At 58.4% G+C, this 25,856-nt stretch overlaps 1 protein-coding gene across 1 annotated transcript in view; it reads left to right on the forward strand.

The window, feature by feature from the left end:
• Window positions 1-25,856, forward strand: part of MEF2D (myocyte enhancer factor 2D) — a 50,040-nt gene continuing 24,184 nt past the window's right edge. The window contains 4 exon segments of the mRNA XM_055697072.1: window positions 1-156; window positions 769-832; window positions 18,702-18,995; window positions 23,165-23,368. Coding sequence (XP_055553047.1) covers window positions 18,942-18,995; window positions 23,165-23,368 — 258 coding nt within the window. The 5' untranslated portion in view covers window positions 1-156; window positions 769-832; window positions 18,702-18,941.

Genomic DNA, 25,856 nt, shown 5'->3' on the forward strand with positions numbered 1-25,856 from the left:
GCCGAGCACAATTCCTCGCTCTGTTGCAGGCGCCGGGGGTGAGGCTGCAGCTCGGCTGCGGGAGCTGGCGGTGCCTTCGGAGTAGCCGGGTGTTGGCCTCCGTGCCTCAGTTTCCCTTTTGTCCGGCGGGAGAATGTGCCCTTCCTCTGACATCGGGTGCGCGGGGTTGGGCTTGGGGGGTGGGGGGCACCGTCCCACCGGTAGATGAACGACCGGCACGAGGTTGAAACCACTGTGCTTTGCCCCGTGGTTCGGTGCTTTGCCCCGTGAGGATCTTCACAGGGATGGTGGAATTTGCTTGAAACCTCGAACAACTTGCTGCTGGGCTCTCCTCCCTCGTTAAGGATAATTTTTGGTTTGTTTTGTTTCATTCCCGAGCTCTTTTTTATCCCCCCTCCCCACTTTCTCGATACCCGCCTCTCTTGCTGCTTTTCGAGGAAAATCTCTTTTGCAGTCACGCAGGTTCCCGTATCCCGTCCCCACCCGCGGGCACCGTGATGCTCGCCACATCCCATAGTGCCGGGGCTCCTGGTTCCTTGCAGGAGCCCACCATGGTCCCACCCGGCTCCGTGGCCCTTGCACCACTGCTCAGGCTCAGGGCAGCGCAGGAGGGTCCCATCCAGCATCCTGCCCCCTCCACCAGGGCTGATGGGGGTGGGGGGGAGGCCGGGAGCCCCTCATTGTCCCCTCTGGCCGGCTAGGGTGTGTGGGAGCCCTGTCCTTGTCTCTGTCCCCTCCGACTGATGGCTGCCGGCTTTTCCTTTGCAGTTTGATTGAGGAGCGGTGGCCGCAGCTCATCCTCTGGCAGAAGATGCAGGAGTCTGCATAGCAGGTACGGGGTGGGGGGCAGGGCAGGGGGGGGGATCCCAACCGTGGGGCTCTCGCTGCCGGCCCCCCTGAGTCAGCTTGCCGGCGGCCGTGCATCTTCCCTGCGCCGGGCTGGGGGTGAGGAGGGGGTCCCCCCTGAGGGTCACCTAAGCTGGGTGCAGCCCAGGGGACTCAGACTCCCTGACTGGTGCCGGATCTGACCCTACGGTTCTGCTCCACTGCTCCGGGTGCTGCAGGGAGCATCCTGCCCGGCTGCGCACCCCTCTCTCGCTGCGGGCGCAAGGGGGTCCCGAGGAGCAGGACCCCGGTGGCAGAGTCCCCAGGGCTGGCAGGGGCAGGGAGGTAGCACCTGCTCGAGGTCCCGCAGCCCCGCACCCAACAGTGGGTGCCTCCAAGGTTCTCCAGCACCCACCTTCCCCTTTGCGTCGCCGCCTGGCACGGCACTGGTTTGGGGCTCTGGGGGGAGGGGGGTTGTTTTGCAAAACGGAGGTTTCGGTGCAAAGGAGGGTTTCCCTGCCCTGCTTTCTCCCTGGGTGGCCAAGGGCTGTGGCCAAAGCCGCTGTGATTTCATCCCTGGCATCCCCCAGAAATCAGGTGCTGCTGGGAGAGGGCCCCGTGTCGGGGTTTTCTCCCTTCTCGACCTTCTTTGCCTGTTTATTGCTGTTCCCGTAACTGTTTGCATCTCCCTCGTCTGCAGTACGGTTGTGGTAGAGCCGCCGCCGCGGACCCCTTTGCTGAGGGCTCTCTGGTTTTGTGTAATGGATCTCCTCTACCTGCTATTGAAATCAATAAAAGGAAAGATTTTAAAAATAATCTGACCCCAGCTCCTGAAAGGAGGGGGCTCTCGTTGCTGCTTAGCGAGCAGTTTTGCTCGGGTGAGATGGTTTTTTAGTGCCGGTGAAGGGGCAGATGATTTATTTGGAGGCTCGGTGCTGGGAGATGGGGACCGCGCTCGCCATTCCCTCCGCAAGGTCAGGATCAAGGGCTTCATCCTGCTGTCGGTTACGCTGCTAAGACCCCGAGAGCGGCTCCGCAGGCGTGCGTCAGGGTGGAAGCAGCTGGAGGGGCTGCACTGGATCTCGGTGATGCTGGGTTTGGGCTGGCGATGGGCTGTGGTGCGCCGGAGGAGAGCGGAGCCATCCCGGCTCCATCCTGCTGCGGTGCGGTGCAGCACGGTGCTGGTGCAGGAACGGCATCTGCTGGCTTTGGGTACAACCACCAGTCGAGGGATGTGATTTTTAGGCTGGTGAATAATGAAGCGCAGGAATGGGGGGGCTGGTTGCTTCAGGGTGTGCTGGTGCTCCGGGTGGGAGCGGAGGGCAGGACCCTCCATGGGTCCTGAGCGTCCCGGCACCGGTGTGCTGCGCACATCCTGGCCCCAATGCTGGCGGGCAGCGGCAGGACCTCTCTGTAAACGCCTTGCCCTTCGCATTGCTGCTGGATGCGGGATGCGGGATGTGGGATGCAGGATGCTCAGCCTCACTGACTCCATATTGACCAGTTACAGTGGCTCCTTATTTTTTAGATTCGCTAAAATTCTCATTTTGGGGGGTCTGGCAGCATCCTCCCACCATACCCCGTGCCACTGCCGCTGCCGGCCCCAAGTTTTGAGCCGGGAAGGAGCAGTTTAGCGATTTCTGCAGCTGCACCATCGCTCGCTCCGCGGAGCGGTGCATCACGGCGCTTCGGGAGGAGGATTTTGCAAAGCATCTCCGGGGACTGCTCTGAAACTCGGTCCCTTTCGCTCGTCGCAATTAGAGGAGCGATATCGACCCTGCCCTGGGACGTGTGCGATGACCAGCGCCGGGTGATTTCATCCCGCGTCCTTGCGCCCTGCGACGTGCAGCGCCGCTGCCCGCCGTCAATAGGCATTTTGTCTTCCCGAGGCCAGCCCCGGTGGAGGCGCACCGGGAAAACCTCTCCCTGCCTGACCGCATCTGCTGCAGAAAACTCTTCTAGGGCCCGTGACCTTAATTGAATCGACTCTTTCATGTCCTGAAGACGGTTGTAGCGTCTCGCTCGGTAAATCACGTGGCCGTGACCGCACGCACAAGCTGCAGGGTCTGTGCCAGCCTGGCATTTCTCTCCATGAGATTTTGCAGCCCGAGGCTGATTTCCAGCTGCTTGGGAAAAGCCGGCGAGTCGCTGGGTCGGTTCCTCCGGCGTCTACGGTCTCGCAGCAGGTTTTCTTGGAGGTTTAAGGCTGGTGGAGACCTGAGCTGGCAGCTCCCACCGCGCTCGAGGCAGGAGCATCCCACCGCGCTCCAGGCACAAGCATCCTGCCTCGCGGGGTGCCCAGCTGTTTGCATCCAGCGGGATCCTCCCTGTCTCTGGGAAGAGCTGGTAAAAACCAGCCGGTGGGCTCGCCAAAAATCCCGCTTCTCATCCCTTTGGGAGAGGTGGGATGCGGGGTTTGGTGAAGCGATGGGTGGCTGCTGGGGGTGGCTGCTGGAGGTCACCTTTCAGCTCCCAGCGGAGCCGGGTGGCCTTTCGTGGTCACGGCTCTGCCCTGCGCTTTGGTTTTCTGAGCTCATCCGCTATTTTGCCACCGGCGGGGTGGGGGTGGGGGAGTCTCCAAAGCCCTTTTCCCTTGGGGAAAAGCCAATTCGGTCAGCAATGTCCGCGCAGAAAGGTCAGCTAACCGTCTTGACCCAGCAGCCCACCTCGTCCTCCTGGGGGGTCCCACCGTGCCGGTGGGGTCTGTCCCCATCCCGCCGCATCCCCAGGTTTGGGGTGGTGGAGGGAGCAAGGCCAAGCCCAGGGGCTGCTCTCGGCAGCTGTTGGCAAGCGGGTGGCTCTGGCTGCTCCCTTCCCCCCCCCCCCCCGCCCCGGGCACGCTGAACCACCTCCTCCTGCCTTCACATCTGCCTCTGCCCTTTAGCCGCTGCGGTGCGCCCCGGTGTCCCCAAAGAGCCTTTTGGGGGGGACCGGTGGCCTGGGCAGTGGTGAGGGCTGCGGGGGACATTGGGGGTGGTGGGGGCATTGGGGGTGGTGGGGGCGTTGGGGACAGCGGCTCCATCCCGTACGCTTCCTCCCGGCCGCCGGCGCGCAGCAGACGTGGAGAAGGACGCAGCCACCCTGTCTCCTGTAAGTACCTCTCACTCTTTCCACTGGAGAGTTAAAATTAGCAACTTCTTTTTTTACAACAGGCGTCGCTTTAAACCTTGCCAGCCCAACTGGGTTTCCTTTTACCCCCACCCACCCCCCCAGGGGGGCTCCTTTTCTCTTAATTTTTTTTTCATTTTGTTGTTAGCGTTGAGCGTAAGCGTGCGCCCTTCTCCCGGTTGCGTTGGGTTTGGTTGGGGGTTTTTTTTGTAAAAAAAAATTATTATTTCCCCCCCTCCCCTCCTTCTTTTCATTCCTTCCTTTTTTAAACACGGGTGACGCTGCAGCGGCGGCGCGGAGTTTGGAGCCAAATAAACAGCCCAGCACACCCCCACCCCGATCGCCTTACAGAGCCTGGTGCTGGAGCCCAGCGCCGGAGCCCAGCGCCGAATTTAGAGCCCCGATCTATTGTCAGCCTCCGCGCTCACTGCTGCTCTGCCGGGGGGGTTGTTTGCCCCAGACCCCCTTTTTGCTCCTGACACCGATCTTTGATGTGAGTGTGCCTCTAATTACTCCCCCCCCCCCTCGCTTCTCCTTTCGAGGTTAAGCACAAAAGTGCCCGTAAATCAGGACCCCGTTGCTTTTTATCCAGGGCTACGTGGGCAGGGAGGGGGGGTGGGGGGGGTCTGGGTGGAGGGGGGAGTCGCCGTGCTGGGAGGATCATGCATGGAGAGGGAAACTGAGGCACGGCGGGAGGACGTGGCTTGCCGAGGGGGAGTGGGTGAGCTGGGATTTCCTCCTCTTCAAATAAAAATAAATGGAGAGGAGCAAGGAAAACGCAGCGGGCTGGGATGCAGGCTGGGTGCTTGTCCCGGCGGATCAAATCCGGCGCATTGGGAAGCTCGCAGCCTTGGTTCCCTGCGTGGGGAGGATGGTGGGGATGATGGTGGGGATGATGGTGGGGACTGGCACGGGTGCCACAGCCGCCTTGGTGCTGGGGCTCTGCTCCGCCGGGATGGAGCCGGCGGTTGGAGGTGGCCGTCCCAGCCCGGATCTGCGAAAGCAAACAGGAAGGCGAGCGGGGAGCAGCCCACGGTGTTGACTCCGGTGTCTGGGAGGTTATTTATTTTGGTTCCTCTGAGGTTGGTCCCAAGGGTTTTTTAACACCTTCCTGCTCGCTGCTGGCTCCTTTCGGCCCGAGCTGGCTGCCCGGCATGGCGGGATGCTGAAGCCGGGTACCACATGCTCCCAGCTCCAGCATCGGGCGACGGCTGGAGCATCGCGCTTCTCCTCCCTTCTCCCTTCATTATCCCATCCCAAAAATTAGTTTGACTGGCTGGTCCCACATGAGGGATGGATGCGGTGGGGCTGGGACCGGTGCTGGCTTTGGCTCATCCCAGAAAAAGTTTTTTCCATCTTGATTTTCCCCCCCGCACCCCCCCAGGGTTTTTGCAACTGCTTTGGGGCTGGGACTTCCCAGTTCCTGCCTGGGGTCAGAGTTACTAATGCTGATCATAGTAATACCCACTTCTGTAAAAATCCAGGTGCAAATCCTGTAGGAAGGGGGAGAGCATCCTTCAGAAATCCTTTTAAGTGTTTCCCTCCCAGGACACCGCCCGCGTGCGCTGCCCCAGCTCCGGCGCCCGTGGATGCGACCACAGCTGGGGCTGAAGGATATAAACTTTGCCATTCCTTCCCAACCCTTTACCCATCGCTGGGGGTGGCTGAGGTGGGTTCTCCCCTCTGCCTGACTTGGGGGACCCCATCACAGGGGGGCTGGCCACGTTTGGGGACAAGGTTTGGGGTCCCGGGTCCCACTGCAGGGTCCCCACAGTGTTTTGCCTTTGAAACCGAATGGCTGCGCACGATACTGCCGTGGGCAGCGATGCGAAGCCCCTTCCTCCTCCTCCTCCTCTGCTTCTTTTGGGCAAACAATTGATTTGGGCAGCTATTTATTTATTTTTATATCCCTGCCCTTCAGCCAGGAATTCTGACTAATATTTTCATTTCTCCCGGCAACCTTATGCCTTCTGAAAACCACGCTTTCTCTCTCGCCCCCTTTGTAAGGCTGCAGAAAAAAAATAATGCCTGATTTGGATTTTTTTCCCTCCCAGTATTTTGCCTTTTCCGAGAGGAATCGTGACTGGGATTTATCCATCACACTCCTGCACTCAGGACGGCTCCTGAGGTCTCACCTGCCCTCGGGGTGTGTCTCCTCTGTGCTACAGGAGCATCCCAGTGGCTTCCCCGCCATCCCTCTGGAAACCCCGGCTGGGACCAGCACCCAAGCCCTTGCCTGCAGCTGCGTGCTGGCCGTGCGTGGGTGCTCAGGGGGTGCCAGACCCGGCACCTCTAGAAAGTGCCAAATTTTGGCAATTGCTGTGCTTGGCTGGGCATCCCCATTGCTCTCCTGAGCATCGCACCCACGGTTTGCTGGGGTGCCCAAGGGGGGCATGTGGGCAGCATCTGCACCCCCAGAACCCACAGAGATCTAAAACCATTGCCTCTCCAGCACGTGGGTTTTGGTGCAACCACGGAAAAGGGTTTGGCATGTCGGGCACCCCAGCAGGGGACTCCCCCCGTGCCTAAATCCTGCTGAGACACAAGCTTTGGGTGGGTTAAAAACTTTTTACCCTTTGAAAACGGGATGATTCCCCCCACTGTTCCTGGAGGATGCGTGCCAGGATGGGGGCTGGATGAGTCCCCCCTCTCCCTGCTGGTGGGGACCATCACCCAGCGGGTCTGGCCGGAGCTGCCAGCCACGGACCGCGCCGCTTGCCCAGCTTGGCTTCGTTTTGGTGGCCCGCCCGGTGCTGGGGAGCAGGCAGGACAGGATTTGTGCGCCTGTGTCTAGAATGTGCGTCTTGTGAGTGAGCAGCAACAGCTGAGAGCCAGCTGTCCCGCTGCAATCCGGCCGCCTGACGCGCCGGGGCCGCATCCTCAGCCTTGCCGGCTCACGGCTTGGGAATTGGGGGTGAGGATCGGGCCCCTCGCCAGCCTTTTCCCTAGTGCTGCCGGCGGAGCGGGGCTGGATCTCATCCCGGCACACGGCAAAGCCTTGGCGGCACGGCGGGCATCCCCCAGTCCCACCAGCTATGAGTCACGCTGTGGACAAGGGACCTTGAGTCGGTTTGTTCTCCCCCCCTCCCCCCCCAGCTTTGACTGCAGCAGGTCAAGGTGCCCCGTGGTCCCCGGGATGCTCCGGTGGTGCCATGCCTGGGCTCCAGATCAGGTCCCAGGAGCACTGGTGCCAGCGGCTGATGTGGCAGCTGATGCGACGTTTTTCGGGTGCTGGGTTGGAGCCGCTGTGTTTTCAAGGGAAAAAAGAAGCTCAACCCGTTGTTTGGTTTTTTTTTTTTTGGGGGGGCATCTCATCCCGGTTCCCCCCATTCACTTAGAGCCGGGCCGGTTCGGGTTCGGTGGCAGCTAAACCCCAGCCCATCCCTCTCGGTGGGCTTCGGTGGCCCCTGCTCCTCTGCTGACACTTGGTGACAATTCTTTCTGCTTTGTTCCTTGCGCCCAGGACCTTGAGCTCTGATTGCAAATTGTGGTGCTGTTATAATTCCAGCTAATTAATGTTATTTGCAGACCTTTGTTTGCTTTATTGCGACAAATTGCGGTGTTGGAAGGCAGCGTGCGGCCAGCGTGAGCCCGTGGCTACGGACCAAGGTGGCTTTTGGGGTGGGAATGGTGGGGATGCGTATGGATGGATGGGTAGGTCCACCTCGGAGAAAAAGAGGTGGCCAGGACGCCGGGTTTTCTGGGTTTCTTTCCAGGTTGGAAGTGCCGGGGGCTGGTGGGAGCGGCGGTGGTTGAGTCTGAGCTTTGGGATGGAGGCAGGAACCTGCTCCTGGGGGGTCTTTCCCATCCATCTCCCCAAGGGACTCACCGCTGAGCTCTGCTCCGGCATCCTCCTCCCGCTACTCCGCGTTGCCGTCTCGGTGGCAAATTCAACTCATTTGCTTCTTGTCCCTTTTCTCATGGTCAAGTGGAGCTGGTGACCACCATCCCCTTCCCACCCATGGGAAGCTCCTGGCTTCGCCAGCTCGTCCACCCCCCAGATGTGTGCCGGGGAGCCCGGTGCTCCCTGCCTGGTCGCTTAGGGTGTAAAAACCCTGACGGATCGTGTGGGATGGGGCAATGCAGGAGCAACATCTGCTTCTACGTTGCCTTCACCTCTTCGGCCCCGATAGATGCGATGGCTGCGTTGGGCACGGATGCAGTGAGCGGTCCGTAGGTGCAAATAGTATCAGCAGCCCCATGATTTTTGGTGTTGCTGCTCTTCCTCACCGGTGCTTGGGGGTGGGAAAAATAAAATAAATTAAAAAGTGGTTTTGGAAGGGCCATTTGGAAGATCTCAGTGGCCTCTGGGGAAGGGCTGAGCCTTTGGGAACAGCGCTGCCGGGATGGAGGGCTGAGCTCTGGGATGGCACTGGGAGTCTCCGGCCTCTCCGCAGCCCCTCAGTGGGTCAGCGGAGCTGCCCTGGGGTCTCCCTTCCCGGGTGGGGGTGGGGTGCAGGGTCCCCGGCCACGTCGCTGGGGTGGGGATGGAGATCTGTGCCGTGCTGCCGTCGGGTGAAGGGAGGGTGACAGCGATGCCTGGGCTGGCTGCGGAGGGTCCCATCCCCATCCCGTTGAACACAGGAGGGAAGGGGAGCGTTTCCCCCGGGATAATCCGGCTCTCTGCCGTGTCCCGTGGGGCTGCCGTGGGTTTCCATCGCTCTCGTGGGTGGCCCAGAGCAGCAGTCGGGTCTCATGGAGTTTCCCCTGGGTAAAACCCACCGTGGGGGGAGCGTTGTCCCCTCTGCTACTGGGGGAAATCCCACCCCCCCTGCATGGAGAGCCCCTAAATTCCCTGCAGGGAGGGTTTCGCCCTCCTCCCACTGCTGAGCCCCCCCCCCCCAGTTCCCATGTCCCAACTGGTGGGACCCTGTTCCCCTTCGGCACGTTGGGTTTTGGGACTTGGGAGTCCTCAGCATCCCCCCGATGGTGGGGACCTTGGGCTGCACGGGGGGACGGGTGCTGGTGATGCTGGGGAGAGATGCTGGGGGCTGGTGATGCTGGGAGCCTTGGCTGCCCCCACCCCAGGTTTGCATCTTGCTGGGCTGTTTCCCAGTTGAGAGAAAAAAAAAAAAATATCCCAAAAGGAAACATCGCTGGGTGCCGAGGCTCGATCCCCCGGGAGAGGTGGCTCGGTGGGGAGCAGGACTGGGTGGCCACCACATCTGTAGCCACGTTCTCCTGCTCCATCCCTGGTTTTTGCTTCCTATGGCCTCAGCACCGGCACAAGCCCCTGCTGTGGGTCTGATTTGGGGTCGCGAGCTGCATCTGCTCCCCACCCACCCCGACTCTGACAGCCTCCTGATTTATGAGCGCAGGATCCGACCCCGAATTCAGCTCGTCTTTCCTTCTCGCCTTTTTTTTTTTTTTTTTTTTTAATGAGTCAACCTCTCATCTGTCATATTAAACCTCCTCATTACCAGGTATCTAAATTTTGCTCTGACAATAGTGACAAGGGAAGCGGCGATATCATTGCCACGGCGCGGGGCTACGGGGAGCTGGCAGGTGGTTATTTCATGCCCTGCAGGGAGCCGGGGGGGTGGGCGACGGAGCCGGATAATGGGCTCTCACTTGCCTTCATTTAGAAAACCCTACTTAGTGCAGAGGGGAAAATTACCCCCAGCCTCTGGCTCTGGAGCAGGTGATGGATGGAGGACAGGAGGGAAGGGGAAGGGGTTTTCGTGGCCTGGCTGCTCCTCCCGGGGGATGGGGGCGGGGGTGGGGCAGGAGGGATGGGGATGGATGGGGGTGGAGGATGGTGGGGATGGGGGATGGATGAGGATGGGGGATGGGGGAGGACGGGGGCGGGGGGGGGGATAGGGATGGGGTGGGATGTGGATGGGTGAGGATAGGGACAGGTGGGGATGGGGGATGGATGGGGATGGAAGACGGATGGAGATGGGGACAGATGGGGACGGATGAGGATGAGGATGGAGGGTGGATGAGGATGGGGGATGGATGGGGATGGGAGATGGATGAAGGTGAAGGTTGGATGAGGATGGTGGACCGATAAGGTTGGGAATGGATGAGGGTGGGGGACGGATGGCGATGGAGGTGGCTCAGGGCTGCCCTGAAGCAGGTGGTCCCAGCTGGGAGAGGAGACGCTGTGCCCATAGCGGGGTGTGGGGGCTTGCGGGGTCCCCAGCCTGGCTGTGCACACCCAGAGCCACTGCTGAGCCACCCGGGGGAGACCACAGCCAGGCTGGGCGTGCCGGGTGACCCCTGCTGCGAGGATGCCACTGCCAAGGTCACTGCTCAAGGTCACGGGGGGCTTTTCTGGTGGCTGCGTCGGTGTTTGCGTGTCGCTGGTCCCAGGGTGCTTTGAAGGTCGCTTTAGCATGGGGGGGTCGGACCCCTCCGGTGCAGCGCTGTGACGAGCTCGTCCTCGCCGGTCCCTCCCTGTGGCACCTCCCCCTGGGAGATGGGGGATGGATGGGGATGGGAGATGGATGAAGATGAAGGTTGGATGAGGATGGTGGACCGATCAGGATGGGTGCCAGCCTGGGGACACCACGTGGCGTTGGAGGGGCTGCGGGTCCCCGATCCCACGGGCTTGTCCTCCCGGAGGCTGTGTCCTCGCCTCGGCACGGGGTGACAACGGTTCCCTGCTTGGCCTTTGGCCAGCGGGGCCGCGGGCTTGCTGGTGACCTTGCCCGGGCTCGTGCCCAGCCTCCCTTCTCCTGCCAGCTGCCCCACGTCCCCTCCAGCGTCTGCTGGCTCCGGCCACGCTGGCAGCACTGGAAAGGTCACCAGCGGTCCCCGCCGTCCCCCAGCCCCTGCAGCACCCGTCGCCAGCCTGGGATGCGGGGTGCCGGGTGTGATGGCATCCCTGGCTAGCGCCGGTGTGGGGTGAAACGGTGGGATTTGGGGGGCAGGGGACCAAGGTGCCAGGTGCGATGCCGAGGCTGGCCAGGGATGCCGTGGGATGAAACGGTGGCGTCTGGGGGGCAGGGGACCGAGGCACTGGGTGTGATGCTGGGGCTAGCCAGGGATGCCATCGCACCCGGCACCTCGGTCCCCTGCCCCCCAAATGCCACCGTTTCACCCCACGCCGGGGCTAGCCGGGGATGCCGTGGGATGAAACGTTGGGATTTGGAGGGCAGGGAACCGAGGTGCCGGGTGTGATGCCGGGGCTAGCCAGGGATGCTGTGGGATGAAATGGTGGGGTCTGGGGGGCAGGGGACCGAGATGTCGAGTGCCATGCCAGGGCTAGCCAGGGATGCTGTGGGATGAAACGGTGGGATCTGGGGGGCAGGGGACCAGAGCGCCTGGTTTGGGTGCTGCTGGGCTGCCTCATGCCATCACCCTTGTTCGGTGGCTCTTGAGTCCAAACAAGCTGCAGGGGCAGAGAAAATCAACCCTGCTTTAATAATTACCTCCAAATCCTTTCTTTCACACACCCCCTCCGCCCTTGCACAGGCGAGTGTCGCTTCTCCAGCATCATTTAAGGGTTGTGCTTTTTTTTTTTTTTTTTTTGCCTTTTTTTTTTTTTTTTTTTCCCCCCAGACTCTGCCGGTCTTGGCACGGCGCATGGTTTTGTTACAGCTCAGCAGAGCTGGCTGCGCGGTTGGCATCTGCTTTTCTCCAGAGAGCGCCTGAATCTGGGTCAGGAATAGATGTGTCTTTTCGAATTCCTCGGGGGCCTGATTGAATCCAGCTTCGCTTCTCCTCTCCTGAGCCTCCCGAGGTTTGTACCTGCAGCCGGCGGGACGGATCCTGCGCGGGCAGGAGGAGCTGAGCTGGTGGTTTTGCTGCCGATGCTGGGGAAACCAGGGCTCTCCCGCGGGCGTCAGGTGTGCGAGGCGGGGGGGGGGGGGATTGCAGCTTGGCAGCTGCTGAGCGAGCAGGATTGGGCCCCGCTGAGGGGCTGGTGGAGCAGAACCCTTGCAGCTGCGTTTCCGAGCGGGAGGTTTGCTCCGGAGCCGTGTTTTGGTGGCCTTCCTCTCCCCTCCCCCTGCCTGCATCTGGAGACTCGACACAGGAACCCAGATAGCATCATCCTGAAACCAGAATAGAAGCTTTGGAGGAGACTTTTAGCATGTTTGTGTGGTTTTGATCTCGGTTTGGAGATAAAGAGGTGCTAAACAATGCTAAGCTGGCGAGCGAGCGCGGGGAAGCACAGGCGCCGGTGCTGATGCTGAGCATCCCTGCGCTTGTGCATCTTCCCATTGCTGCATCCCTCCGGGGGGCTGGTGCTGCCACCACGGGCCGGGTCCCTCAGCACCGGTGGCTTTGCAGGGTGGGAAGAGCAGCGTTAGTGCTGGATTTGAGCAAAGGGGGCTTCCCCCCCCCCCCCCCCCGCCAGCTCCGCAGAGGAGAAGGAAGCCGGTCCTGCAGATCCAGAAACCACCAAGAAGGAAACTAAAAGTCCTTGGTGTCAGCACAGAGGATATGTTCAAAACCCAACAATTAAGTCACAAAAGGCCGTCAGCGAGAGAGGAAACAGGAAGGCAAGAACTGCAGTTAAACAGTCGGGTTCAAGAGGTGACTCGAGCTAAATCCATATCCTTCGGGGTGGAAATCCAGCCCCGGCCACGGACAGGGAAGCAGCTCTGTGGGTTTGTGCCGGTGCAGGAGCCGGGAGCCTCCAGCCCGGGCTTGGAACCCTTGGCTGCTCTTTGCTGCTTCTTTTGCAATTGCTTTTAATTTATTTTTTTTTGCAGCCGGTGGAGGGTCGGAGCTTGGCACGGGTGTTCCCCGGCCGCTCCCGGTGCCAGCGCAGCCACCGTTGCAGCTTGCCTCGACCTCTTTTCTCGCTAAAAGCTGCAAGTTTGCAGCGGGGAGCGTGGCAGCAGGGTGTGGGGATGCTCTCACCACCACCTCCGCAGCATCGCTGCCACCTCCGCAGCATCACGCTCTCCCCGTGCCCGCCGCGGCTCTAAACCGGCACGGAGTGGCAAAGGGCTCGGTGCACCAGTGGTATGGCAAGTGTCAACCACTTCCCACGGCGGGCTAAGCTCGCTGGCTGCTTTGCAGCACCGGCAGCATTTCCCTGCCACAGGCTTGCTCCTGCCGTGGGCAGAGAGATGGGACGGACCCTTGTGCCCACTGGTTTTGTGCTGGGGCGCTGCCCACGATGCTGCTCCTCACCCGGAGATGCTCCAGGAGGGGGGAAGGTGCCCGTGTAGTGTGTTAGTGCCGCTGTTTCTGTTTGTGGATAACCCTGAACCCGCCCCCCCCCCCAAAAATGCTTGTCCCACCGGGCTGGGTTCGGTGCCGTTACTCTCAGCCAAGGATAAATCCATTGGGAGAATTCCTGCAGCTCCTGGGTGAAGGACTGTCCTGCCGAGGGAGCGGTGGGTGCCTGGGCAGAGCGGGCAGCTGGCTTGGTTCGGGCTGTGCTCCTCCGTAGCTGCCCCCCACATTTCTCCCTCCGATTTGGGACTTTCTGTGCCGTTCCCAGACATCCCCCCATCCCTCTCCCCTGTCAGACGCGCCACGTTGCTCCTTCAGCATCTTCCCAGGCGACTGTTCTTCTTTCCCCTTTTCCTTCCCATTTTTCCCCCCAGCCTTTATCCCCTGAAGCCGCTTTTGCCGGTTTCCCTGTGGCCAAAGACCCTCCCCCCCTCGTGGTTCTGGCTGTGGTTTGGGGGATGGAGATGGGGAGAACAGCCCTTATTTCCTTTATCCAAGTACATTAAAAATAGCGGATGGTCGTAGAAAGTGGATGTGAGACTTGTTAAGTGCCCAGAAATATGGGGCTATGGAGTAGAAATGGAAAAGTGACGAATTCTGGAGCGGTGCAAAGCTGCTTGGGTGGTGCCAAGGTGAAACCATTTAGAAAGAGGTGAAATAGATGGGAAATACGTGTAGTCGGTAAAAAAAAAATAAAATAAATAAAATCCAGAAATAACAACTTGGAAGAGATGGCAGCTTTCCTGCCTCCCCAGCTCTCGGAGCTGTGGATTCAGCACCCCCAAATTCCTTGTTTTGTAAAAACATCTCCCAGCTGAGATTCCTCTTTGCTTTTTCTTTCTTCCCCCATTTGCAAAACGCTAACTCCGCTCCCTCGCCCGTCTCTCCAATTTAAAGCAATTTCCTGGGAGCCGGCTATGAATTACTCAGCACAGAGTTAACCAGCACCTGCTTGGAGTTAATTGGCATGTGTGTTAATTGCTGTGAGAGTCACACTTGTGCGAGCGCGCGAGGGGGTGTAGGGCAGGAGGGAGGGATGCTAACGGGCTGCCTCCATCCCAGCGCTGGCTGCCTCCATCCCAGCGCCGGGAAGTGTTTCCCGTTTCCTGAGCCGTGCCGGGGTCTCCGGTTGCTGGAGGGGGACGGGATGACATTTTGCTGGTGCCGCTCGCTGGGTGCGTTGCCCGTGCTTTGCTTTACGCCACGTTTGTAGGTCTCCTTCGATGCCCTCGGACCCCTGCACCGCGGCGGTTCCTCCTCGCCGGCGTGGAGCCGCTGAGATGCTCGGTGGTTGCGTGGAGATGGTCACCATGGAGACGGGTACCACTGGGAGGGGGTGGCATGGTGGCGGGGAGGCTGTGGGTGCCTGGGGTGGCCCCGAGCCCAGCCCACCCACGCCCCCCTGATGTTTGAGCCACCCCAAACCTGGTTTCAGGCAGCGTTGGGTCACGTTTTGAGCCGACCAGTCTGCCTCAGGGGGCTGCGGAGGTTCTCCAGTGTCTTGTAAAGGCTGGGCTTAACGCACCTGCCAGCGTCGGTGCGACTCGCTGGGGTGTCACCGTTGTTGGTGCCTCATCCCAACTGGGATGGAATGGGGAAAAATCCCGTGGGCTCAGGCGCCGCGTGGGATGGGATGGCGGGAGCCTCCTTTCCTCGACAAACCAGGCTAAGGAGAAAGAAGCTGCTGGCTCAGAAGGAAGAAAAGATGATTTCATGCCGGGGCATATTACGGTGGATAAAAACACCCAAGACACCAAGCGGTAAAAGTTATTGAGGGGTTTCACTCCTCTGAAAAGTCCTGCGCTCTGGGTGCTTGGCTACATATACAGAGGTGCTTAAATTCCACGTGAGCGTGGAGGGGGGTCGGGGGTGATCCCGGTGCCTCGGGATGGGCAATTTGGGAGCCAGAGCAATTTGCTCTGGAGGGGAAGGGAGTGCAAGGGCGCGTGGCGGAGGCAGCAGCAGTGCCGGCGTGGAGGGCAGGACGGAGGGAAGCTCTCCAGGTTTTTTTGCACTTGCAGATGTTGAGCAGAAACTGGAGCCTGTGGTCGGGCTTTCTGAAACAGCCACCTGGGCAGGAAACGTGAGAACACCTGGGTTTAAAAATACGTGGGGGAGAAAAAAACCAAAACCAACACCCCAACCTAAAAACAAAGAAACCCACCCCAAAACCCCAACTCCAACGCTGGGAACGTGAAAAGGGAGGCGCTTTTAAATCCCCTCCATTGGGTGAGTTTGGAGGGCAGCAAACTTGCTAGGCTTTCCGGCATCCCTCCGTTTCATCCCATCCCTGGACCGCACTCACCGTGGGGAATTTCCCTTCCCGAGGGATCAGGAGCATCACTTGGACACCTCCTTTTCTCCCCACAGTGACAAGAAAAAAAAAAAAAAAAAGTGTCGTTAAATCACCTTTTCCCTGCTGGGGAACTTCAGCAGCATGAGCAAACCCGTCGACTGGGACGATGGTCCCTATCCAGCCGGGGTGCTGAGGACCCAAGGAGGTGACTTTCAAGAGCAGCAGGAGGAACGTGGTCTGGTGGTTGCAAAAGGTGATTAGTATCAAAACATGTGGCGTTGATTTGTGGCACAGAGAGGGGACCGTGGTTTGAATGCCGCCGCTCCGGTGCAAGAAGCGCCGGCTCGTGCGAGGCGCAGGGCAGGGATGAGCAGCGCTGGGATTTTCTCCTCATCCCTACAAACTCTTTTCCATTATTTTTTTTTTTTTCCTGAGTGCTGCGGAGCTTTTGGCCGCCCTAGCATCCTGTGAAGAAGTCCCACAACCGAATTGTGTTAAAATATGTTTCCTTTCACTCGGTTTAAATTTACTGCCCGTTGTTCTCCAGTGTTTATTGTTGCTTCTGGAGAGTTCCTCTCTGGTTTGGACAGTAAATCCGACGTTTTTTTCGGAGGGTTTCCATGTCCAAGAGCTGCAGCACAAGGAAAGAATTAGCATCTTGCCCCGGGTCCGGATGCAGAGCTGTTGCTGCTTCATGCTGCTGCTGGCGGTTTTTGAAGATGGTGAAGGTGAATATTTTTCAGCCAGGGTAAAGAAATGGCAGCTCCAAAGGGAAAAGCTGTGGAACTCGGTGGAAAATTCCTCCTCCGCCAGATTTTCTCGGTGCGTGCGAAATCCTCGCTCGAGGCTGTGGACTCTCTCCCGCCTGGGCTCGCTGTGGTGCAAATGCCGAGCAGACACGCCGGGTGGATGAAATGAAAATCCATGTTTTCTTTTTGGCTGTTCCTGTATCACTGACCTTTGAGGGATGCTCTTGTGGCAGCTCAGTGCCTGCATCCCCTGCTTGCTGGTGCCAGCCTGAGTAGGGATGCTCTGGGACCGGGGATGCTTTGGGACTGGGGATGCTCTGGGACCAGCAGTGCTCTGGGACTGGTCACACTCTGGGACCAGCAATGCTCTGGGACTGGTCATACTCTGGGACCAGCAATGCTCGTGGGACTGGCAATGCTCTGGGACCAGGGATGCTCTGGGACCAGGGATGCTCTGGGACCAGGTCATACTCTGGGACTGGTCATACTCTGGGACCGGCAATGCTCGTGGGACTGGCGATGCTCTGGCATCAGGGATGCTCTGGGACCATGGGTGCTCTGGGACTGGGGATGCTCTGGGACCAGTGAAACTCTGGGACTGGGGATGCTCTGGGACCAGCAATGCTCTGGGACCAGAAATTCTCTGGGACTGGTCATACTTTGGGACCAGGGATGCTCTGGGACCAGGGATGCTCTGGGACCAGTGATGCTCTGGGACCGGCAATGCTCTGGGACCGGGGATGCTCTGGGACTGGTCATACTCTGAGACCAGCGATGCTCTGGCACCAGGGATACTCTGGCACTGGGGATGCTCTGGGACCAGTGATGCTTTGGGACTGGTCATGTTCTGGGATCAGGGATGCACTGGGACTGGTTGTGGTCTGGGACTGGTTATGCTCTGGGACTGGCCTTTTTGGGCTGCCTGCAGAGGGATGGGGAGCAGCAGCTGAAGGGCACCCCCCTGGCACCGGCTCAGCATCCCCCATGGCACTGGTGCTGCTCGCAGCCGGACGGCCCCTCCCATTTGCTGCTGGGAGGGGAACCACACACCAATTTAGAAAAATAATGATTCAAGCAGCAAATGCCATCCCTGTGTGGGTTTTTCTTGCAGAGTCTTCCTAGTGGGATTTACGAGGGTAAAAAAACGGATTTTTTTGCTGTCACTCTGGTGTCCTTCCTGGGCTCCCCATTGCTCCCCTTCCCTGGAAGGCAAATTGTGGATGTTGAGGGGGGAAAAGTCTCCCTGTCCCCCTCTCGGCTGCTCGAACCAGCGTGGAAAACACGATGCACAGTGAATAATTTTATCCAAAAAAAGCAGAGAAAAAGATTTAAGTGACTCACACGACACGGCGAACCCCAAAACCCAAGTGTGGGAGTGAGACCTTCAGGGCTTGTTTGTTGTCGGAGCGTGGTCTGATGAGGAGGCGAAGGATGGGGCCAGGGTCCCTGGGGGCTTCAGCGGGGTCTGGGGGTGGTGGTCCATGCTCTGGGGTGGGATTGGAGCAGGAGGAGCTTGGTCAGGGCTGGATGTGGATGCTGCGGGTGAATTTGGGGTGGTGGAAGGGGAGAAAAAGCTGCTTTTTTTTTTTTTTTTTTGCTCCCCTCCCCCCCCCCCCCAGTGCTTTTTATAAGCAGACAGAGGGCCGGGGGCTGCCAAGGGGAGGCAGATCAGGAGCTATTTTGAGACTGGCTTTTCCCTCTGCCTGGCTCTTGGCACGGGGCACCCTCGCCTTAAATGCAACGTTATCGCTGTTCTTACCCAGCCACTCGGAGAGGGAACCAGGAGAAAAACGTACCTATGGAAACCCGAACTGCTGGGTTAGCCCCTTTATCCCCCTCGCTGCACCGCAGTGCCCGCGGCAAAAGTGGGGTGAAATGGGGCTGGGGGCTTCGGGGCATCCAGGTGTGGGTCAGGGGGTGGATGCTGAGAAGGAGCCATGAGGGTCCCCCAGGACCTGCAGCACTTGCCCGTTTGGGGAGGGAGATGAAGGGCAAAAAGGACCCCCGAGGTGCCCCCCCGGATCGATCCGTCTTCCTTCGCCGTCCTTCCTCCCCTCACCCATCAGAATGAGGTTTCTGTGCCTGATTATAGTTGTTTTTTTTTTTTTTTAAGTAATCAAATAAAGACATTTTAAAATTTCAAATTGAAGATTAATGCAGAAATTGGAGACTGCTTTAAATTGCCCGAGCTAATCACCAGCCACTCGACTGCTTATGACTTTATTAAGAGGAAAAAAAATAATAAAAAATAAAAAAAAAACCCAGAAGTCTGGAGTGTCACGGAGGAATAATGATTCACGGGCTCGTTGCTGCCGTCTCTTCCTCCTCCACGAGCATCGCCGTGCCCGGCCCACACGTGTCTTGGTGGGTTCGGGCTCCATCCTTGGGGATTTTCAAGACCAGGTTGGATAAATCCCTTTGTGACTCTTCCTGGCCTTGGAGCTGAGCAGGAAGATGGAGCAGAGACCCCCCCCCGGGGCTGGGGGGAAGGCACTGGGGTGGGTGCTGGATGGGTACCGGATGGGTGCTGGGTCCTGGAGGGTGTTTGGGGACAGAGGGTCTCACTCCTGTCTCTCTTCCTTGCGCAGGTATCTGAGCAGCCGCTGACGGCTCAGCCCCCGCAGGATCCGGCCACGCAGGAGGATACCATGAACTGAGCAAGGAGCAACGCAAAAACTCTTTTTTTTTTTTTTTTTTTTTTTTTTTTTTTTTTTTTGTTAAATATTGTGGCGCTTTGCTCTTTGATGAAAGCGTTTTAAAACGGGGTTCCTTTTCCCCTCCCCTGAACCGAAGTCATCCCGGGGTTGCCGTGAGGATTTCCGAAGAAGATGGGGAGAAAAAAGATCCAGATCCAGCGGATCACGGACGAGCGCAATCGGCAGGTCAGTGCTTTCCCACCGGCTCTCCGCTCCCTCCTCGCCCCTTCTCCTCCCGTTACCGATTTTAAAGATTCTGCTGCAAAATCACCCATTTCCAGCCCATTTGGGGGCCAACTGTTCTTTTTGGGTTTGGTTTTTGGTTTTTTTTTTTGGCCCAGCCCAAAACCCAACCAGATGGGCAAACTGCAGCGGTGGGGTCGGATCCAGCCAGGTGCCCAGCACCAGGCACTCAGCCCCAGTTTTATCCCGTGGCCCCTTCCCAGGTGTTGCTCCTCATCTTGGAGCTCCTTGCACCGCTTTTAAGCGCTTTTCCAGAAGAAAGTATCTCCTCCGGCTAGTTCCCTTTATTTATTTATTTATTTTAATTTTTTTTGTCTTGCAGAAAATATATTTCAGTTGACATTTTCCGTGAGGTTTTTCCAATCAAAACCAGCCACAACAAGTATCCGTTTTTCTGAACGCAAACAACCCAAATTTTTCTTTTTCTTTTTTTTTTTCAATTGAAAACTTAGAGGGGTCCAGGGTTTGTTGGGGTTTTTTTGGGTTTTTTTTTTTCCTTGGCCTCTGTTGAAGCCAAGCCCTAGACACGCACGCGTGTGAAATGCGTAGAAATATCTCAGAGGACAAAAATAACAGATTTTTCCCTAATTTACGTGTTCCTTGGGTCGGAGCAGCTGGGTGATGACTCCGTCGATCTATTTCCCACAGGATTTTCAGGCGGGTCCCTTTGCTCCGTGGATTCTACGCTCCATCCGTTTGGCTCAACAGATCCAAACCCAACCGCTGCTGCACATGCCCCAGCGTGGCATGCCCTGCTTCTTTCCTACTGCTTTTATTCCGAGAAAAAAGCAAAAAAAAAAAAAAAAAAACCCAACCCAAAAAATGTATATATTCCTATAGACATAAAAAAAAATCTAGTTGCTTCAAAAGCAAATAGCAGAATTGGATTAACCGGTTTATCACTCCACAGCAAAACAATAGAAGATTGCAGGTTTTCTTCATTGCGGCTTTATTTTTATTTTTTTTTTTAAAAAAAAAATATATATATTATATATATATTATGTACGGCTGGGGCAGCAAATTATTTTTTTTTTTGTAACGTCCCGATGGCTGATGATGCTGGTGATTTGCCTAATGAACAAATTATGCAAATCATAAAAATGGGATAACCTCCCAAAAGTTGGCTAAGCTGGCTTCAACCCAGGTCTGCGAGCATCCTCAGCCCCCCCCCCCCGCAGCTGCACAGCAGCCCCCTCCCCATGGCCTGGGGGGGGGGGGACGGCTGGGCTCTGCCACACTGCATCCCGGGAGCTGAGCATCCCGGTGCTGCCAAAAGATGCGTGGGGCTCCATGCTGCGCCGTTGCTGCTGGAAATGTGGGTCTGGTAGCATCATCCTCGGAGTGTCCAGGAGGGAGGGATGGGGGATGGGAAGAGTGCTTGGATGTGCTGGAGGAGGAGGGTTTCACCAGCGGTCCTGCGAGGAGGGGGAGGCAGTGCCGCTCTCCACGCTGGTGTTTCCACTCACTCGGAATTTACTGGTACTGGTGGTTGGGGGCTGCCGGGGCACGGTGGACCCCGGGAGGAATTTAGGTTGAACCAGGGGCTCTCCGGAGCCTTTCCCTGCAAGGTGAAGCTCTTCGCCTGCATCTCACACCTCCAGCACGATACCTCCCACCCTGCTCACCCCTCCCCCGGGGTCTCGCCTCCCACAGGCGCCCGGAGCATGAGCCCGTGCAGAGGAGACCAGAATTACAGCAGAAGCCAAACCCAGGGGAGGAGAGCAAGTAAGAGTCACTAATGTCATTAGAGGAATTAGCGGAGAGGATTTGCCATAACAGATCAGACCATCAGTCCTTCAGGGCCAACCTGCTGACTTTGGCAACTGCCAATATGGTCCGCATCAGGGGAAAGGCAAAAATCCCCTGCTAGTGTGGGGCAGTAATTCCTTCCTGACCCCTTTGGTGATCGGCTTATGCCCTGAAGCATGAGATTCGATTACCCTCTTAGACTTAGAAGGTTAATTCTTCTCGACGAAGCTCGTGCGTGGCGGTCGGGGAAGGTTTGGGGTTTCTGCCCCAGGTCACGGGTAAGACGATGCTCGAGGCGGCGTTGGCCGATGGATGCTTTTGTGCTGCTGGGCTGACGGCACCGTGGTGTTTTGCTCTGTCAGAAGTGGGGGTGCCAAGAGAAATGGGTGCTCCTCTGCCCTGCCTTGGGTTTACTGCCCGTCCTGCCGTGGGCTGGGGGTGTAAAACCGCACCTGGGTCCCACCTGAAGCCGTACGGTGCGGCGATGGCTGCGCTGTGGCGTTGCCGGCTCAATCTCACTCCTGGGAGCAGCCAGAGCCAGCACCCGGTGGTGGCATTTTTGGGTGACCAAGAGGTCCCGGAGGCCACCAGGGAGGGGATTGCTGATGACACCGCTGCTGGCCCTTGAGTCACTGAATTCGCGACGCAGCGCTGGCAACGTGAGCGCCGGCACTTGCAGCCTGACCGCGGCGCGAGCGGGGCGCACGTGGCGGGGAGCAGCGGCGCGGGGTGCCAGCCCGGCACTTTCCAGGGGATGAGGTGATTAAAGCCGAATCTCGTTACTGCTTAATCATCTCTAGGAGATGGTGGCGAGGGGTGGGCAGCTCCCCACACCGTGTGCGCCTGGGGCTGCCCCCGCGCTGCCCTCCCGCCGCACGGAGGGATGCGGCTCCATCGCCGGGGATGCTCGGCGCTGGGTGCAGGACCTCGGTGCTGGGTACCACTGGTGGCAGCGTGGCGGTGATGCTGGGATGGGGAAAGCTCCAGGTTAAGCTTTTCGGGCCGTAGCTCTAACACCACTAACTCGAGCTGGGCGAAGGCAGCAACCTGCTTCGCTCTCCTCCCTCAACGCTGCGCATTAAAGCCCTTCGGCTGCAAAATCGATGCGGTGGCTGAAGCCCTAAGTGGGGTCGAGCCCTCCCGTGCGCGCACGCGGTGATGGAGCAGCTCTTCACACCCCGGGGGCATCTCAGCTCATCTCCAGCCCTTCCCCGGGCTGCTGCTGCGTCACCACCACCACCACCACCACCCCCCCCCCGAGGGCAACGCTGAAAGCAAAAGCAGTGACCTCCCTGCCTTTAATTTTCCTTTTTTTATTATTATTTTTCGCTGAGGGCATTGGCCAAGCATTGCGCCTTTCCCCAGCAGCGTGCTGGGTTTCTTGGGGGGCTGGCTGCGGTTCCTTGGGGGGCTGGCTGCAGTTTCTTGGGGGGATGCAGCCGGGATGGAGAACCCCAAAGCAGCTCCCTCCCCACCAGCTGGGTCCCGTTAGGAGCGGTGGCGGCGAGAGCCGAGCGTGGGCTGGGAAATGCAGCCCAACATCTGCCTGGCATCTGGAGAGGGGTTTGGAGCCCCCCCTCCCCCCCGCCCCCAGCTCCATCCCTCTTCCCCAGCCAGGATCTGGCCGGCAAAAGATGCCTCCCCGTTAGCTGACAGCTCTAATGACAGGTTGGGAGGATGGGGGATGCAGGCACGGTGCGGTGACCCCGGCAGGGCAGGTGATGCGGAAAAATGCCCCGACAGGGTGATGGGGACAGCAGGAGGGAGGTCGGGCAGCCGGCGCGGGGGGCTCAGGGTGCCTGTGGGGAAGCCCCCCAAGAAAGCGGGTGCTGGGATGCAGGAGAGCGGGTGGGGGATGGGTGGGCGAGCGGTGCGGAGCAGCACCCCGGGTGGCTTCGGCTCTGCAGCTCCCAGGGTCGGCTGCTTGCAGCGCTGCCTCAGCGAGCAAAGACAAGATCTCCTCCACCACTTGAATATTCAACTTTTTTTTAAAAAAAAAACCAAACCCCAACAACCCACAGCCCCCGGCCAGATGGTGGCTCGGCTGGGGATTTTGCTGAAATTTATTTTCTCTTGATTTGGCAATATGTGATTTCCAAGGCTGATAATCATCTTTGTGCTTGGGAAGTGTCTGCTTTTGGAGGATCCCAAAATAGGCAGCGCTCTGAGCCGGTTGGGAGAGGGAGGTGAGAGAGGAGGGCTCGGGGTGGTTGTCCAGCTGGGGAAACTGAGGCCAGAAGATCCCCTCTGCCCTCCCATTCCTTTTCTTCTTCCTTCCAGTGGTCCATCCCAGTTTTCTCCGGGAGGCGTCGGGTCTGTGGCAGCCTGGCCCCGGCTCCTGACCTTGTCCTCCTTGCTTTCAGGTGACCTTCACGAAGCGCAAATTTGGCTTGATGAAGAAAGCCTACGAGCTGAGCGTCCTGTGCGACTGCGAGATCGCCTTGATCATCTTCAACCACTCCAACAAGCTGTTCCAGTATGCCAGCACCGACATGGACAAGGTGCTGCTCAAGTACACCGAGTACAACGAGCCCCACGAGAGCCGGACCAACGCGGACATCATCGAGGTGAGGCCACCTGTCCTCTCCCCGGCTTTGCCGGGATGGTGGAGCCAGGGTCGGCTCCGGCACCGCGGGTGGATGCAAGAGGCTGGGGTGGGTGGGGATGGGAGCGAGCAGATCACCGGCGCTCGGTGTCAACCTGATTTTGCGCCTTGTTGGCCCAGTTTGTATCTTGGTTGGCCACCAGTCTGGATGGTGGAGTTGGAAAGTTTGAAGCTGTCTCGAGTCCTGTGTTGATTTACTGCCCTAAAATCGAGGGGGTGTGTGCTTTGGGGCTTGCCCGTGGCGCAGGCCAACCGCGGGATGGTTTTGGAGGCATCTCCCGGGGTTGTGCCTCTGGTCCATAGCACGGCAACCTCACAGCTGGGTGGGGCTGACCAAACCTTGTCCCCCTGCATTTTGTGGCTCTCCGAGGATGGTGGGTCCAGCCTGACCCACCCCAGCACCGCATCCGACCCTCGCTGGCGCCAGGGCTGCGCTCCCCAGCCAGAGCATCGCAGGAGATGCTTGGCCACCAGTTGCTGTGGGTGACGCCACGCTGGCTCTCCCCGCTGCTTTGTCCTCACGCCCCGGTGCTGGCAGAGCATCGCCGGGTTCGAGCGCGGCACATTTGGCCGGCAGGAGGATGCCAGCGGCACCTTGGCCATCGGTCACATCCCCTCCCCCAGCCACCCCCGGAGCCGCTCGGTTATCGCTCTTCAGCGTGTGGGCAGCTGCCTTTACACCCGGGCAAGTGAGAGGCATGGTTGGCTAATTATGGCATGGCTGGCTAATTATTGACAGTACAGGTGGGCACCAATTAACGCCTGCCGCACGGGCTGCGCTGCTTCTGCCTTTGAATCCCTTTTGGGCAGCGCTCAGGCTTTGTTTCCATGAAGGAGAAGGAAAAAAACCCAAAAAACTCTAACCTACCTCCTCAATCTTTTTTATTTTTTTCCTTTTTGTTTTTTCTTTTTTTCTTTCCCTTTTTTTTTTTTCCTTTTTTTTTCCCTTTTTTTTTTTTATTTTTTGACTCCGTGAAACGCATCTTTTCGAGAGGTTTGCACTCAAGGTTTTCACCTCACTGGCTGCCCACCGACGTGCTGCCGCCGCAGAATTAGATTGAACCATGGCCAAGCACCACCCTGCCCTCACCAGGGTTTGGGGGGGTTCTGTTCTGCCAATGCACAGTTGCGTTAGGGGCCTTGGAAATGGTGCCAAAATGTCTTATTTTTTTGGCTCTTTGGAGCCCAGGAGTGTTCATCCACCGTGAAACTGCCGGGGTTTTGCCGGCGCGGTTCCCTGCTGTGCTGCTCAGCACAACCTCACCCAGCCTCTCTGGGATGCTCAGGCTGCGGCGCTCGCGCCGGCGAACAGATTTATCTTGGCCTCAAAATACCGTAAACATTTTGGGCAGCGTTCTCTGTTCCCTTATGGTCCAAGATGCAAACACTCCCCAGCCGACAAGTTACATGCAGTCCTTGGCACCCAAAGAAATAACTGTGTTTGCACCACATGAAAAGCTGGATCTGCATCCAAAGGCGAGGAGAGGAACATCGGGAACGGAAGGATATTGGTGGATGGCAAGAAAAAGAGCCCAAACACGCCGGGCTGGGCACGTCTTGCTGGCAGAGCCACCTCAGAGCGAAATGCGCCGCAGTACGTGCAGGTTTGGAGTTTGCTGGAGCATCCCTCCTGGTCCTCATCTTGTCTTGGAGCAGGATTAGGGCTCCTCTAAGTTTTTTGCTGGTTTGTACTGCCCCTGGGAGACTGCTCGTGGTCCTGGGGCTGATGTCCATCTCCCCCCAAGCCCAGGGCAGGACCCACCAGCCCAGCTTTGCCCCCACCACGCACGGACCCAGTTTATCTCCTGTTTCTTGGTGGCTCCCAGTTGACCTTGACTCCTCTAAGAGTATCTTCACACCCTGGAAGCTTCCCCAGCAGCAATTTCCAGAGCTGTGAAAGCACAAGCTTGTGAATTTGCTACCAAGTAGGATTTGAGGGGATTTGAAGGGGCTGCTGCGCGAACCTGCCTTCCCTGCCCCACTCGTGGCCCCTCTCTGCCGGAGCATCTCAGAAGGGATGAGGAGCAACAAGGACCTGGGTGAATCAAGGCAGAAACCTCTTGATTTCATTTTCCTGGTGGAGAAGGAGCGAGCGGTGGCTCCGGAGGCTTGGCCGAGCCGGGGGCTCCTCTCCCGGCTGCGACTGCGGGGGGGAGGTTCCTGGGACCAAGGATGCTGGTACCACCAGCTCCAGGTGGTACGGGCTGGTCTGTTCAAATTAGGTCCTAAAACAATGGTAAACAGGAGATCCCATTTTTTTATTTCATCCTGGGGAGGTGTTGTCCGTGGGGGGCACGGGGGGCACCCCATCACATGCTGCACAGTGATGCCCTTGAGGGGTTCACCCCCCTGGATGTGCCCAGGGATGATCCCCCTGGATATTTAAGGAGAAGTTCTGGGATGAGTGTACCCAACCCCGGTTCAGGAGGGGCTCAGCACCCCAGGTGCCT

The sequence above is a fragment of the Falco cherrug genome, chromosome 19 (assembly GCF_023634085.1).
Source record: "Falco cherrug isolate bFalChe1 chromosome 19, bFalChe1.pri, whole genome shotgun sequence".
In the NCBI taxonomy this organism is placed as follows: Eukaryota; Metazoa; Chordata; class Aves; order Falconiformes; family Falconidae; genus Falco; species Falco cherrug.